This window comes from Triturus cristatus, chromosome 10 (genome assembly GCF_964204655.1).
Source record: "Triturus cristatus chromosome 10, aTriCri1.1, whole genome shotgun sequence".
NCBI lineage: Eukaryota > Metazoa > Chordata > Amphibia > Caudata > Salamandridae > Triturus > Triturus cristatus.
Genome location: NC_140593.1, coordinates 609,682,082 through 609,699,305, shown reverse-complemented (window position 1 = coordinate 609,699,305; position 17,224 = coordinate 609,682,082). Strand labels below are relative to the sequence as shown.

The 17,224-nt window shown below is 43.7% G+C and overlaps 1 protein-coding gene across 1 annotated transcript in view; it reads left to right on the top strand.

Moving 5' to 3' along the window:
• Positions 1–17,224, top strand: part of APOLTP (apolipoprotein lipid transfer particle homolog) — a 1,292,669-nt gene that overhangs the window by 1,186,119 nt on the left and 89,326 nt on the right. The window contains exon 67 of the mRNA XM_085632129.1: positions 1,666–1,763. Coding sequence (XP_085488255.1) covers positions 1,666–1,763 — 98 coding nt within the window. The remainder of the gene's footprint in view (positions 1–1,665; positions 1,764–17,224) is intronic.

Sequence of the window (17,224 nt, the reverse complement as noted above, 5' to 3'; positions counted from 1 at the left end):
TTATGTAAACTGGAGAGCTGTTACATAACTCAAGGGAAACACGCCCTTATGTAAACATGAGAGCTGTTACATAACTCAAGGGAAACACGCCCTTATGTAAACAGGAGAGCTGTTACATAACTCAAGGAAAACACACCCTATAAAGTGAGGAACCGGGAGGTACAAGGCTGTCGGATATTGTGTTTACACCGACGTACCTGCTTCGTGAAGAGCAGTGTTCCGGAGTGGTGCTCCAGTAAGGCAAGAACGGAGGTAGGTCGAGTCGTTACTCCCTGGGCCGTGTCTTGCCCCATCGTCACCTGTGAAGGACCCGGAAGCTCTACCGGTCAACCATTGAGCTTCGCTTTTTGACTCGGATGAGTCCAAGCGCAGTGGCGCTTTTGCTGGTTGGAGTCGTAACTCCCAGCCCGACCAGAGACACAGGGACTGCCAGCTGTAACGCACACCAGGAGGTGTTTGCCGCGTTACAGACTCGGAAGTCCACAGGATCGATCGAGCGGCTGCTCTCGGTTCAGTCGTCTTGCTTGTGATTGGGGTATCGGTGACGCATCACCAGGAGGTGACTCCGCGTCCCGGTGCAGTCTGAGGAAGAGGTTGAGCGGCTGCTCCCTTCAGGTAGAGACCCCGGCTGGGTGTTTCCCTGACTCCTCGATTCTCCCCAACACTCTTCGTGCCCCTCACAGCCTACCGATTGGCATTGTCGGCCATTTCATTTCTGCCCTCTGTTGGCATACGCCGGGATCGGCGTATATGCAGAGGACGGTTAGGACCATCCGTGCTGTGGGCTGGTAACGTACTTAGCCTGGAGGATTCCAGTGACTATAACTTTTGTTTGTTCTTTGTATGTTATTTGCCTTCATTAAAAGAACTAACCCTTCACAAGTGGTTGCGTCCTCATTGTCGTGTCTGTTAAACGATCCTGAGACGTTCAGGGCGTTACATCACCATAGCCTACTAGCTACTTTTCTACTCCCTCCCCTTGCCCTGTCTTTCCTTCCGTCCTTCTTAAGTCCCGGCACAATGGTGAGTTCTCAAGAGTAATTTTTTCTCACTTACAGCACTGTCCACAAACACCCCTTACTAGTGTCACTTAGTCACTCTATTCTGACCAACGGGTTTTGAATAAATTAAAAATCTTAGTTTGTACTCTACTTGGGAATGCTCATGTCTTCTGTTGAGGGCTTTTGCTTGAAACTGAAATACAATATAGTCACAGTATCTACTACATGTGCAGTTGTCTATGGACAGCTCAAAATACGGTAAGCCATCCGCTCATATTCTTTACTTGTTAAGGGACAGACAATGCTAAGGAATCTATTGGCCAAGCCACCTCAATGTGTTGCCACCATTTGAAGAAGATTGGCTATGCAAGGTACCATCTTGACAAACTAATACTTTTTGGTCTGATTGAGAATGAGAGGAAATTGGCTAGGATCACACATTTTGGAAAGTGGTGTTGATGCCTGGTCTTGGTTGCAAAAGTGATGACTGTTGAAACGCTGTTCCATCCCAGATGGCACAAATGAGTAAGTGTTTTGGCATATCAATCTTCTTTGAGGGATAATATTGGGCCTCTGCTTCTATTATTTTATGCATCTTTATGAACTGCCTTTCTTGATCTGCTTAACTGTGTGTGTAACCATCATTTTTGTACTTTGCTTTAAGGGAATTCAACAGCTTCTGAAGTGGGCAGACACAAAACTATCAAGAACTGTCAGCCAGATCCGCAAGCCTTTGTCTGATCTGTATAATTTCTCCAAAAGGTACAATCTCTTCGTCTCCTTTGTAAAAGAAATACATGTTATGATCTGCAGCTGTTAGGCAAGAGAAGCTCGTAATGGGACATCCCAAAACTGTTTGCCAAACTCAATAAGAAGCAATGTCTATCTCTAAAGTAACTCACTTGCCTAGCTGTGACTTACTGTATACTTCTTCCACTTAGGTGCACAGGTTATGTGAGTCTTCAGTTTTAATGTATGCACAGTGTTTGGAATTACACGTCTTATGGTGAGTTTCCCACCCATGTCCAACTTGCTTATAAATTTATAGGGGAAAGCTGACGAGTAAATACTTATATGTGCTGAATTCAGAAGCGTGAGCTCCAAATTCTGTGTGTTATTGCCAATTTTCTAGGAAAAACTCGGAATAGGAAGTATTTACCTCATCCAGCAAAAAACTCACCTATCAATCAATCAATCAATCAATCAATGTTGTTGAAGCGCGACTACTCACCCGTAAGGGTCTCAAGACGCTAGGGGTGGGGGGTGCAGATATCATTCCATCAAGGAGGGGGTCTGTCAAAGAGCCAGGTTTTGAGGTTTCTTGGGAAGATGGGGAGCGATCTTGTCTGTCTGAGGTGGAGCGGAAGGGCGTTCCATGCCTTGGCCGCGAGGAAGGAGAAGGAGCGGCCTCCTGATCTGGTCTTTTTGGTGCGGGGGACCACGGCGTAGCAGAGCTGGGCTGATCGTAGGGTCCTTTGGGGTGCGTGGAATTTGAGTCAGCTATTCAGGTATGTTGGTCTGGTGCCGTGGAGGGCCTTGTGTGCGTGGAAAGTATCTTGAAAGTGATTCTCACCTCAATTTGGAGCCAGTGGAGTGTGCGCAGGTCCTGGGAGATGTGGCAGTGTTTTGGCTAAGGACTAGTCTTGCGGCGGCGTTCTGGATGTTCTGTAGCTTGCGGTTGAGGTTTTTGTTTATTCCGGCGTTTATTCCATCAGTGCCTCTATTTACCGAGTACCAGAAATGCCACACCACCTGCCAACCCACTTGCAATCATGGCCTGTTTGAGGTACTGGACATGAGGTTTTCAGGAAGCATAGTAGTTTATTCAGACAGTGAGGTTCACTGTATCTTTCAGCAATGTGCCATTCATCAGTGCTCAAAGGGAGTATGGTATTAATGTTTTTCAATATAATTATACAAATTATTGATACATCAAAGTCTGTTTCTATTACTGTTTTTAGTTTGTTGAATAATCTCTCCCAAGAAGGGAAAATAACATATGCTGTGTTCTGTAAGTATCCAGAATGATACCCACTCTTGACTCTTAACACCCCATCGCAATTGACTCCCTCTGTACTGTTTACTCTGAACACAATAGTCCATAGTGCAGTACACCAGAGCACTTAATGTAACACATCAGCAGAGAGTTTCCCTTAAGGGTTAGGAACCTACACCACTCTAGAGATAAAAGATCACTGTCTCTTAAATATTTGAGTTGGGCCAAAATAGTTCCTGACCCCTTTCCCAGGAAGAACGTCAACAAATTGCATTAGAAAATGCTAAGACGATCTTGGAACAAGTCAATCTTTTCTTAATTGCAGGTTGACTAGATCTTCCCATCCAACGAGAATGTCATCAGATCTTGGTTATGGGTGCCCACTGATTTAAAAAAAAGGGCTAGTAAATAGAAAGATATAGCATTTCCTGGTAAATAAATACCCTGTGGTCCTGAGGATAAGAACGCTTAACCGCCTGTATCAAATTGGGTAATTAGTTTTACAGGATGCTAGTTCTGTGCAAGTAAGAGGTGCACAATTATCTCCTTACTGGGAACCAAGTATCTCACTAAAGAAGTTGTCTCTTTCAGGCTAGCCTACTCAGTGGGGGTGTTGTTGCGTAGTAATCTCCATTCCCTGCCACACAATAGCAGCACTAAATAAATTATTGTCAAGTCAATCCGTTCTCTTTGAAAAAGGAAACATACATTTAATTCACACACATTGCTAATTACCATGCAGTGAATGATAAATATATACAGTAGGTAAATGAAAATAACTTTGGTGACTCCCTTATATCACATTTGACCCCTAGTGGGACATGAACCCCACAATCATAATACCCACTACCTATACCAGATGAAACAACACAATATAATGGATGTTATTTTAAACAACCAGGCCTGTACCAGATGAAACATCACAATATAAGTGATGTCATTTTTAATAACCTGGCCTGTTGGCTTTGCCAAGGGGTCACCACCTCACCAAAAAACAATAATCTCATGTTAAAAGTTACCATTAGGTTACCATTAAAAGCAATAACCATACACCAATGCAACTGTTATAAATATAATCATTGCATTGTTCATGAACAAATCTGTCAATAAAGCATTTTTAAAACACAAACATGTGCCAGAATCTATCCTTAATAATTTCAGGCCACATACTGCAGCCATAGGACCACCTACTAGGGGTCCCGGCACTCCGAACTGAAAAGCCCAAGACATAGCTTAAAATATGATGAAATCTCCTCAGGTCATGCCTCTTATGATCTGGGAGTCTATAACACTTAGAAATTAAGTTGATAGTTCCCCCGTCCCTTCTTTGGTCACCACAAGAAAGAAATCATACCACAATCAAGCCCTTGCAGGTGATTATGGGGTGTTCCCAGGTGGGGCCAGTAAAAAGGAAAGAGCGCCTTTTTTTTAAGTGACAGAGCAGGGAACCCACGTCTGCGCTGCCAGGCTGATCTTTCTCCATTGGCTCCTGCCGTAGCGGAAGCAGCTCCTTTTCTGCTCCCACGGCGGGAGCTGCTCTGCCTTTGTCCTTCTGCTCCTGCCCACAATGGGAGCAGCAAGTTGGTGCTGGTGCGCCACAGTAATCACGGAGTGTGGCTCCATTTCAGTATGGGGCGCTGTGGCGCTCTACTCATTCCACTTTGGTGTCATGAGATATGAGGTCCCAGGGAAACGTGACTTCAAGCAGAACTTTGGGGGGTGGGGTGCCTGGGTCTGAAGTATGGCTTTGGGAGGCGCCCTGCACACGCCTACTCCCAAACTGTATATATATTTATATATAAAGATGCATTTCTCTTCCAGAAATAGCAGTGGAGTCCTACTAGCTCATTCTTCTTCTTGGCCATGTTTAAATGGGAATACTGTTAAAGGTGCATCACTCAAGCCCCGTTAGGCCAATTCCCTAAACCATGGGCTCATTTTACTACCGGTGGCAAGCTGTAGCCACCAGGAGTCTCTTCAACAGGCCTTCTGGCTTCTAACAGAGCACACTTGGTAGGGAGCTGGTTCTAATGGTTCCCTTCACCAGCCTTCTCCTCTCCTTGTTTCTGATGCTCCTCTCCTGCTGGTGGGGGCTTCTTGCACAGCCCTTCCACTACCAGCCAGCAGAGCATCCTCCTGTCCACGGGCCAAGACCCAGAGCATCCTGCCTGTTTTGCAGGGCACTTGGAGTGGCAGATCTTCCACTAACTAGTCTTCAGGGGGCATAAGGGGGCCAGTGCCACTGACCCTGGAGCTACCGATGAGTTAGACGCAAATTCCTTAGCAGGGAATGAACTGGCCTTTCCTTCCAGCTGCCCATGATTCTGGTGTTGTTGCCATCCTTGTCCAGGATCTTGCTCCGTCCCACCCTTGTGCAGGGCTTTACAAGTATGGGTGGAAAGTTCTAGATGACAAGGCAACCCTGGTCAATCCTAGGATGCCACCTCATCCCGCCACCCTGTCTCAACCTCCTTCACAGCATTCTGGTACAGTCCAATAAGGCAGAACCATTCTTCCCCTGGTGAGAGCTTCTTGTGCACATCCACAGGTGTGGTTATAGTAATGGGCTAATTTTCTCTTGTGGTCACTCAATACCAGTTCTGGGACAGTTGACTTAAGAGGCAAAGGAAGGAGGCAGTCTGGTGAATCCACTTGTGACAAGGTAGGCCTCTTTGAAGGGTAACTAGTCCTTGCGCCAGCCCCAAGGCCGTCCTGTCAGGGGAAGGCCAACACCTCCTCACACCCAAGCCCTTTGTCCTGTGTTGGAATTCATCTACATCTCACCACAGGGGAAACAAACAGCTGCCAGGTGACAGTTGAAAAGCACAGAAAGGCCTTAAAGATTTTAAGAAAACAATTATAACTTTAAAGAATACCTGTTGCTTAATAGTTAGACAAAACTCGATTTCATCATTAAAGTGGATTCTGAGTAACTGTTAAAATGAGTCCTTCGAATATATATCGCTAACTGCTACCAATACAAATGTAGCATTTATTAATGTAGCCAGGCAGCCCTGTGTTTCCCTTTGGAAGCAGCCAGCCTTTCTGCAGAGAAAATAGGTTCTGGGGATATTTTACTGTGAGAACATGTTCAACATTAACTTTTATATGCCCTACTTTATATACTATGTACCCTGTCTTTATGGGCAATACGGCCTACTTAAGGGTGACCTATTGATATTTAAAAAGAGAGTTGAGGACTGTCAAAAGTGCTTATTCCGACACTTTGAATTTGCATTTTAAATTTGCCACAGGCTTGTTACCTATCTGCATCTACAAGGCTACACACGACAGTGCAGTGTCTTGTGCAGCTCTCACACCTAAGTACAACGGTGTGCACACATGACCATGTGTAACCATCCCAGCACCCCTTACCTTAGCTGCACTGCATCAGTATTATCTTGAAAGGCAGACACTGGCTGTAAACACGCTCAATCCAATTACCATGAAATTACTGTGATTGAGACTCAGGTAATGAAACTCACCCGCAGGTCCAAAAACTGGGGGGCACATTTATGTTTCCTGGCGCATCCCTGCAAACCAGCAGGGATGCGCGAGGAAAGATGCGTCACGCAAGTTTACCCTTGCGCCACCACAGATGCGCCGCATTTACAATGCAGCGCATCGTGGCGTAAGGATAAACAGATGCGTGACGCATCTGATGGCGTAAGGGCGGTGCATTGCTGGAGTCGTGTCGCAAGCACGACGCAACTCCAGCAATGTTTAGGGGCTGCCCATACCTAACATGCTGCGTCATGCTTTACGCCTGCTACAAGCAGGCGCAAGGTTTTGACGCAGCAGCGTCGGAAAAGTGGCTGAGTGAAATCTTGTAGATTTCACTGCGTCACTTTTCCGAGGCTTTTTCCGATGGAACGCCCCCCTGCATACATTAAACCTGACGCAGGTTTAATGTAGCGCAGGGCTTTACAACGTGACGCATCTCCCTAGATGCGTCACGTTGTAAATAAGGCGCAACATGGCGCATGGTTTACGCCGCCGCTGCGTCACAAAAGTGACGCAACGGCGGCGTAAAAGTGGCTCAAGTCTAACATAAATCTGCCCCATGGTGTTTAAATGCAAAAGACCCAGGTGGACTAAATGAGCAGAACCCATTTGAAACACACCGACCAATTCTGCTTTTTTTTTTTATTTCCTGATGTCATCGGGTTGCAGTCATAGATAGAAACCAGAATAACTTTAATAAATATGAGTAAATGTTGATAAAAAATAAATCTGACAAAAAGTTATCTCTTTTGTCCATTTGAGATGAGCACAATTATTGAACTTAGACATCAGAGTTAGAGAAATTCATTCAAGAGTATAAGTCCCAATATCAAAATGATTGAGTAAACTTGGGAAGTCATGAAAGGAACAAAGGTCCAGATGTACAAACATTAGAAATACCGATTTCCTAATTGCGATTCACTCCAAATTGCAATTAGGAAATCGGTATTCCTAATGTATGAAACTCATTGGGTTTCATTTAGGGATTCCAAAAATGTCACAAATCGACCTACCTCATGAATATGAATGAGGTAGATCGCAGTTTGCCATTCATTAGGAATCACATTCAGCACATGGATGGTGGCCTGCTGAGGTCAGCACACCACTAAGTCGGTGATTGCTTTTTAACAAAGCAATCTTTTTTTTTAATGCAGCCCATTTTGGAACCACTGAATACTCTTAAAAACTATCTTTATTTACATTCTCGAAGGGGTCCCTAAGGATCCCTTCCCCTTTACGAATGGGTTACCACCAGTTTTCAACTGGTGGTAAAGTATTACTGCTTTGCAGCCAGAATCTAATAGAGACATCTAGCCGCAGATTCCTTACCTTTGAATTTCCCAGGCATCAGACTGGATCTGGGATATTTTTCTCTGAGCAGCTACCCTTTGTCTCTTTTTGACAGGATTTTTTCAACTTTTTGTCCAATAAGGCTTCCGGATTCAAGCCGTGTGGCGCCTGTCGCCAAGCCATGTTGGTAATGGATCCACACCTGCTCTGCCTTTCGTGCCTGGAGTGCGACCATTATTCAAAGTCGTGCTTCGACTGCCGGGCCATGGCTCTGACAGATTTGAGGAGCAGTCCCTAAAGCTACTTGTGGCCGCACACTCAGCACCGCATCGTTCGCCCCGTAGGTCTCATTCTCAGTCCTGGTTTTCGTGTGGTACATGGAAGTGAAGAAGGGCCCTTTGGTGCAGATAAGGATGATCTCTCGATGGGTCGTCCTATGCATCAAAATCTGCTATGCTTTGGCCAAAAAGGAGCCACCTGAAGGCTTATGGGCTCATTCTACCATAGCTAAGGCTGCTACCACGGCTTTGCAACGTGGTGTCCCAGTCCTCAACATTTGTCAGACAGCAACATGGGCATCGCTTCACCTGTTCACTAAGCACTACTGGCGAGACAGTCAAGTCCGCGGGGATGGTCTTTTTGGGTGCTCTGTCCTACAGGACTTCCTGCTCTACCCTTGTCAACAGTCACTCGTCCGGGGTGGTATTGCTTGGGTATCTATTGAAAGGTATGAAATCTGCGGCTAGATGTGTCTATCAGATGGACAAGTTACTTATCTTGAGTAATGCCTTATCTGGTAAAGACAAGATCTAGCCGCAGATTTCTTACCAACGCATCTATCTTCTCTCCACTGCGGAAATATTCTTAGGGTCAAGGCTGTTCAGAAACACACCAATGTCAGTGCTCTTCATTGCTCCGCACTCCTGGCTTGGAAAGTCACAAAACGTAACTAACATCAGCACACCTATGTGGTGCTTATATAGGTGACATAGAAGTCACGGTGGTGGAGATGATGCCGACGACATCACATAGAGCTGACTAACTCCACCTACCTGTGCGCAAGTGTATTGCTCGAAGAAAAATCTTCCAGATCCAGTCTGACCCCTGGAAATTTTAAAGGTAAGAATCGGCGGCTACATTATGTCTCTGCCACATAAGGCGTCACCGAAGGTAAGTAACTTGTCCATTCAGTCGCAAAACAGTAATGCATATCATACCAATTCAGTATTTGGAAGGGATGCCCTAAACACAAATACTGAATTGTAAATGCAACAAGTTTCCAAATCACATTTTGCATTTTGCACATTTGAAAAAGCATTTTTCCAGTTGCAAACAGCGTGATTCTGCAAGGCGGGCCACTTGTGATCAGGACTATGCTTTGTACATCTGGCCCAAAGTATCTTCTTCAAACACCCTCTGTACAAGGGTTTGCTACGAATACCTTCTACACCCTCAACTTGCGAAAGCAATGCCAAGTGAATCTGAGGGTGGTGCACTTTCTTCGTCTCACTGAGAGGAATTTATGACAATATAAGCATTGAGATTGTGAGCACCTATAGAGCCTGATCAAAACACACAGATTTTTCAGGAATCCTCAGCACTTGCACAAATGTTTCTCCACATCAGTGACTATGTTGGAGGGGAACTTTTGCCAGCATATCTAACCTTCGCCTACAGCCAACTAGTTCCCCTGCATGGATAAATCAGTGCCATGACCCACTTATATATTACTTGAAAACGTACATATTTTTCTGTCTTTTCCTTCACTACCCTTATACTTGAGAATAACCCCTTCTCTGCTTTCTGATGTACATGTACATCATGAAAAGGTGTCCCCAGGATATCTTTATGGTGTATATTCCTAACAAGGCCTACGCCGCAATGCGTGGCAACCATTACAAAAAAATTATTGTGTTTGTCCTGCCAATGGGGACAAGATCCTTTTTGTTCTGGGGTAATTTAAAGATGTTTGATGGTGCCCAATGCTTTCTGGAAACTGGCAAACTCCCGACTGAGACAGCCCAGTACTAATTTAAAAGCATGGGACGTCACACAGACATACATTTGTGCCCTAGCAAGGATCCATTGTCTAGTATTCTGACTTTTTGTTTGTAGTTGGCCTCACTCTAAACTAACGTGTGTGCCACGACATGGTCCCACATAATGTGAGGTCCAGAACATGTTCTGTGACCAGAACGTGTGCACAAAGCATACACTCATGCCCTCGGTACATCACAAATAAGTGGTGGTGGCAGTGTACCAAGTGTTTGATAATCAGTATTGTGACTAGACCCTCTGTGTCAGGGAGAGGGTAGCCTATAGAGACCCTCTTGTGTAAAGTTCCACTGCTATGTGAACCCCTGATCTTTACACTGACGTGCGTGTCAGAGTTTGTTTATGTGCAGTGAATGCGTGCAACATTTATAGTAATAGGGCTGTGTGCGTGGGTTGGAGATGACATGTTCTCAAGCAGTAGAATTGTATTGGCTGAATTCCTATGGCTGAAGGGTGGATACCCAGACATTAAAGAAAAGGAGCATGAAGACAGGGCTTCCTGTTAGATATTCAATTAGGTTCTTGTAAGCAAAAGGCTGCTGATTTGTTTGTCCTGAGTCCCCTTTAGGTCCAGTAGGTTTCATCTTTAAAACCCTCTGCTCAAACACGGGTAGCTTTGGCACTGGGCAGCAAGTATTACTCAGAGGAACAAGTGTTAGGCATTTAAACAGCAACAAAACAATTGAAGAAGAATTTAACACAACACTCAAGAACTCCGACAGCAATTCATAAAAATAGACTATATTTTTATAAGAATTTGGACACTAGAACAAAAAAGATCTACTGAAGGGTTCCGAAGATATAGATTTTACAAGCAATAATAAATCAAAGTAATTTCATTCAACCGCTAAAAATCCTTGGCAAAGTCAACTAATTGGACACTTTGAAACTTTTTCAGAGAAAACTTTGGTAAGTGTCCATGTGCTCAGCTAGAGGTACTCGGGCGACCAACTCCAGCAGGCAGCTAGTCAGGGGGACCAGCAACGTCCTCAAGAACAGCTACCTTCACAGAAGAAGCAGTCCTTTCCGCAGTTCCAGGCACTTTATCCGTTTTGCAATGGATTCCTATGGAATGGTACTGATGAAAATGAAGAAGGATGCTGAGGGTGCACTAATGATGCTGTGGATGCGATGTGGTCAATGGGGGTCTTCCTGCAGGGACTCCTCGGTCCACGGAGCTGGTAAGGGGGGTCCTGGTTGCAGGGTCGATGTCCCACATAGGCCACAGAACCCCTTTTATAGTCGGAGAGTGCCATCAGGGCAGGTTGTGGTTGGTAACCAATGGGCTACCAGGTTCCCTCCGACCTGGTGACCACTTCATGTGGCGTGTGGCATGTGGATACCTCAGGATGCACCATTCTGCCCACTACCAAAATTGCAAGATCCCTCTCTCAGTGTTCAGACCTAACTAATGTACACCCGGGGTGTGGCTACCTCAGGGCTACATGCTCCTGGAGAAACCAGTTTGGCAACTGGTTTCTCCTCTCTGCTCCCCATTCCAGCCTGTATGCCTCAAAAATGGGACCTCCTCCCTAGTGTGATACAACTGTCCTTCAAATGTGGCTTCCCCTTTGAAGCCTGCATTTTGGGGCTAACACCTAAGTGGCTTCTTGCAGGAGGGAGGTAACAGCACCCTGGCCTGCAATCCTTCATTGTTCTCCTTTCTGAGAGTCATTGGCACGTCTCTCCAGGAAGACAGAAAGCTGTCTCATGGAACAGGCATCATGTGTTCCCGGAAAGGCACTGGTGTTTTAAAGCTAAAGCTGCACACTGCAACTAGTTACATCAATTTCATCTTGAGCTAGAAGAAGGCATGATGTAAGTAGTTGTTTGATACCTTGGACTGCATACTTTGGTCACACCGTTAAGGAGTTAGCACTGCTGAGGGGTCAGCATGTAACCCTGTACTTCCCACTCAGGCGACCAATGTCTTTTTACATTAAAAACTGTAGTTTTCCCTGTTTTACTCTCAGGACATACAAAGTACATATCCCGCCTGTGTCGTGTGTTGCACCCTGTCTTTAGGACTTGGAAGGCCTGCCATAGGGGCAATGTACACAGTTGTACAGTGGAAGTGGTGGCTTTGTTATTGCTTTCAATGGCACAGTCGGTCTAGCAGTACTGTGGCAGAATGAGATATTGATTTGAAGGGCTTAAGATTTGCTATTGTCACTTGCTTATTAATGAGTTTCCTGTAATTGATGCAAGAGATGACAAATGAATGTACACCAATGCAGAAATTTAATGGCTCAGCATAAGCGTTACTTTTTTAAAAAAAATGAAGAATCATTCTGGATGAATTTACAATATGATGAAAATGAGATGGCATGGTTAAGTGAGCAATTTTACCACTGGTGCTGTGAAAGAAGTGAACACCTGTCTTCATTTCGGACAACTAATCTTCATAGATTTTGGTGTCATGATCCCACTGCAGAAGTATAAACACCATGTTTTTAGGGATTTAGTCACAATCTTAAAAGGCATTAATCAGTTTTTTGGAGATTTTTAAGTATAGTTGATTATTATTGGTACTTGATTTAATTATTACTACTGCATTCTCCGTCTTAATTTGGAATGGGTAAAATATTTTGGAGAGAGGCTGGAACTTTGCAGGACACCACCAGTGATTGAAAGGGGGAATAGATTATGAGTTATCCATCTTTACAAGATGTACACAGTTGGCAAGAAAATAATTGAACCACCTGAGAATGACTTCCTTAAATCTTAAAAGTTTATTGAGGATGTTATTAAAACTTTGATGGTCGAGAGTGTCACAGTCTGTTGATCCACTGCCCCCAGACTTTGCTGAGCACAGCTGAAGGCTGTGCCCTGTGGACTTTCGGGGCCCATGGTTGACCTTCAGCTATGCTGTCTGCCCAGTCACAACGTCCTAATGTGCTGGGAACAGGTCCTGCCATAAGTCTTCTAATCCACAAAGCCCAGTGAACTCGGTCTTGAGGGTGCCCTGCACGCATCCAACCATTCCCAAAGACCACGGGGCATTTGCACAAAGTGCTCTTGGTGCAGGGCTCTATATAATCATGCCCTACACTCATTTCCTCTGCTTCAACTGCCTAAAGTGCATGATCCTCAATCCATAAGCAAGACACCCTCAAGTGGATTGCCTCTTTTCTTACAGGATGCACACAGAGCATCCGACTGGCTCCCTTCACCTCCCCACCCAAAGACATCATATGTGGCGTTCCACAGGGATTATCCCTTAGCCCCACCCAGTTCAACATCTATATGACCCCTCTCACAGATGGCATCAAATCCCATGAACTCAACATAATCTCCTATGCAGATGAAACTCAACTGATCCTCTCACTTACCTAAGAACCCTCCAAAGCCAAACCAACTTCTTCAATGCCATGACCAAAGTAACCAAATGAATGAGAGACTACTGCCTCCAACTCAACTCCGACAAGTCTGAAGTACTAATTTTCGGGAAGAACAACTCCTCATGGGACCACAGCTGGTGCCCTGCAGAACTCAGACCTACACCCACAATTACCGACCAAGCATGCAACCTCGGCATCATTCTCGACAGCCAACTGACCATGAAACAACAAGTCAACGCAGTCGCCTCCTCCTGATTCCACACACTTCACATGCACCGCAGAATCTTCAGAAAGATCCCAACCAACACCAGAAAGACTGTCACTCAAGCCCTCGTCACCAGCCGCCTCGACTACGGCAACACCCTCTATGTTGGTATCTCCACCCAGCTCCTCAGAAGACTCCAGATCATACAGAATGCTGCAGCCAGACTCATCCTGGACCTACCCAAACAAACCCCCATTAACACCCACCCGAGAGACTTCCACTGGCTCCCCATCCAGAAGAGATGCCAGTTCAAGATCATCACTCATGCCCACAAAGCCCTCAACGACATTGGTCCTGCCTACATCAACCTTCAAGTGAACTTCCACCAACTCCTCAGACACCTCCACTCCTCATCTGTCTCAGCTGCAGCTGTGGCTGCTCCTTCTCCTACAATGCTGCCAAGCCTGGAATGACCTGCGCCTCCAGCTCCGCACAGCCTCCTCTCTGGCAGACTTCAGAAAGAGACTCAAGACCTGGCTCTTCAATGGAGACACAGTGCCAATTACCCTTACCGGTGACAGTGTTGCGATTTACAAATGCTGGTTGATTGATTGACTTGTGCAGACCCACTATGCAAAACATTATTTGAGTTCTTTCCCCTTCTCCAAGACCTCCATAACTTTTTTTTTTACAATTTGACTGTCAATCCAGAAACTAAGAAACCTGCTTTACAAACCAGAAAGAAATTTGCATTTTTATTTTCATGGAAGAGGAGGCACTACCTGACCTGAGAGTGTGCTGTAATCTCTTCTCGGGTTGGTGTGTGCTCATCTTAACACCAACAGTGCTCCAGCAAAATATTTCTCACAATGTGATTCTTTGTGAGAGAGATACTTCACAAACCACAAAGCGTCCAATAGGACATAACATTCCTCCTCCAATAACATTCCAATTTGGATTGAAATGTAGGTTTGTTTACCAGTTCACAAACCCAATTGTGTAGATAATAATCTACCATTCTGTTTTGAGCATATCTAAAACATTAGACATTTGTAGACCAAATCATAGAAGCTCACAAGAGACAGTGTTCTTTGTTTGCATATCATCATTGTACAAGCGGTTTTTGAATTATTGTTCCTCAAACCTCTTCTTTGGGAATACAAATGTGACACACATAATTCAGACCCCCCACCCCCACCCGCTGCCCTAATAACTTCTATCTCCCTTAACCAATCTGTACAAAATTTTCCGAGGTCCTATTTACATTCACATCATGCATGTTTTTCCCAATGTCATGCAGATTAGTTATCCTGGAAAAAAAATATCTACAATCAAATTAGTACTTCTCCTATGGACAAATAACCTTAAGCATAACTAGAGAGATCCTCTCAACAACTCCCTACTTCAGAAATTGTTTGAGTGGTGAATGATCAAGATATTGTTTCAAAAATATCATGGTACAAAAATATTGTTTCAAAAGTTTTGTCAAGTCAAAAATATTGTGGGAAATGATATGGAACTTTATTTTAGTTATATTATTTGTAGGTATTAGCATTGTTGTAATTTGCTTTATTTTATTTAGTTCAGTCATACGTTTTAGTGTGCAATTAATCTTTTACTCTTAATTAGTAATTTTGAATTTGCTAAAGGCTTGTTGGGTGTGTAGGGGAACAAAGTGGAAAGGTGTATAAATTGCATATTATTGTTTTTTATTTTGAAATATTTTGTGTTAATTGAATATTTAATTAGCAGTCGATTATGTAAAGCATGTTATTGATTATTTTTTGGGGATCATTGTGTTATAGTCTGTAATGTTTAAAGTCTAATTTAAAACTTTAGGGTGCCGATTCCGATTCGGGTCGGAAAGCACTCCGACCGAGCCGGATCCGGAGTGTTTTCCGACCGAACCGGCGGCCTGCAGTCCTACCGATCGAGTACGATGCGGCCATATGCTGCCGGACTCGGTTCGGTCGGACTGCCATAGAAGTCAATGGGAGCCGGTCGTACGACGCGTACATGGGCTCCCATTGACTGAATGGGTATGTCACGGAAAGGTGCACCCACTACAGTGGGTACGCGTCGGTGCCATCCGCACCATACATGCCTGTGTTGGGGAGACCCATGGGTCTACCCCTGTGTCCGAGTCATAGGGCTGCGGGTGTCAGGGGGTCTGACGCGGACCCCCAAAGGCAACCACCCGGACGTTTTGCGAGCCGGACACTCCGGCTCGCACAGGCTGTCCGACACGTGCATCGTACTGGCTCGGTTGTAAATCGCATCCATTGCACGCCACGGTTAGCTTCCGACTGAGACGTACGGAGCGGTTCGGACCCAGAAACGACTCGGTCGGTGAATTTCACACAGCTCGCATCGTACTTGCTCGCTCGTACAGCTGTACGAGTCGGCCGGAAAACACACGTACGGCTCATAGTTTTTCCGGCCGGATCGTGTTCGGTGCCCTTCCGACCTAGATCGGAATCGGCCCCTAAAAAGTAATTAGTCATTTTATTGGAGATTAAGGGTAGTTATTTTAAATATAAATTATTGGTTTTTAGTTGTAAAACAATGTACATTAAATTATGTAAGTAGGATTCCTAATTTGTAATTTAAATGTTCTACAGTTTAATTACAGATTTATAATTAAGTACTGGGTTGTTGTGCTTATAGGGGAATAGGTAGGGAATGTAGTTGAAGGATACAATTTTGTTTTTTATTTGTAACAGTTGTTTAAGTTAATTAAATGATTAGTTGACCGTTGACTATGTAATTTATTTAATCCATAATTTATGTGAAGTAACTTTTAAATCATTGATAGGTGTATATAATATTAATTATTTAAAAAAAAATTTAGATGTATTATTCGTTTTGGCTGTATGTGTTTTATTTACTTATTTTGTTTATATTTTTGTTTTGCAAAATTGTGCATTGTATTTATTTCTATTACATTTAATTCTATTAATTTATAATGTCTATATTTTTATTTTAAGTATGTTTGAATGTCTCTGTGTTGATTGTATTTGAATAATTTAAAAAATTGATTGGGAATTGGAATGGTATATCTAACCCCTCCAAAATCCAACACTTTCCCAGCTTTTGCTTAAGTTTGAGTAGCAATAGTAAATCCAACCCCTCAAAAGCCCAACACTTTCTCTACTGTTGCTTAATAAATTTAACCCCGCCCAAAACTTTCCCTGAGCTATTCTACATTGGAGTTGGAATAGTAAATCTAATCCCTCCAAAGACCAACACTTTGCTGACAGTTGCTTACATTGGAGTGGCAATAGTAAATCTAACCCCTCCAAAGTCCAACACTTTCTCTGATGTTGCTTAGATTGGAGTGAGAAGAATACATTTAACTCCCACCAAGTCCAACACTTTTCATAATTTAGCATACATTGGAGTCAGACTAGTAAATCTAGTCACCCCACAGTCTAACATTTCCCCTACAGTTGCTTAAATTAGAGTGGGAATAGTAAATCTAACCCCTCCAAAGTCCAACACCTTCCCTGATTTTGGTTACGTTGGAGAGGGAATACGGAATTTAATCCCTTCAAATTCAAACAGTTTCCCTTCTTCTCCTAAATTATAGTTTGAATCATAAATGTGACTTCTTTAACATCCAACACTTTTGCTAGTGTCGTTTATTTTAGATTGTTTTTTTATTTCGTTTCCTAATGTTTATATTATTTATTTAAAAAGTCATATTTTATTCAAATGTATTCTTGTTTTATATTATTTTTTTATTTCCTTAAGTGTCATGTAGCTTTTTTGTTAATATATGTTTAATTATAATTTTTACATAATTGTTAATATTTTCAGTATAATTTATTAA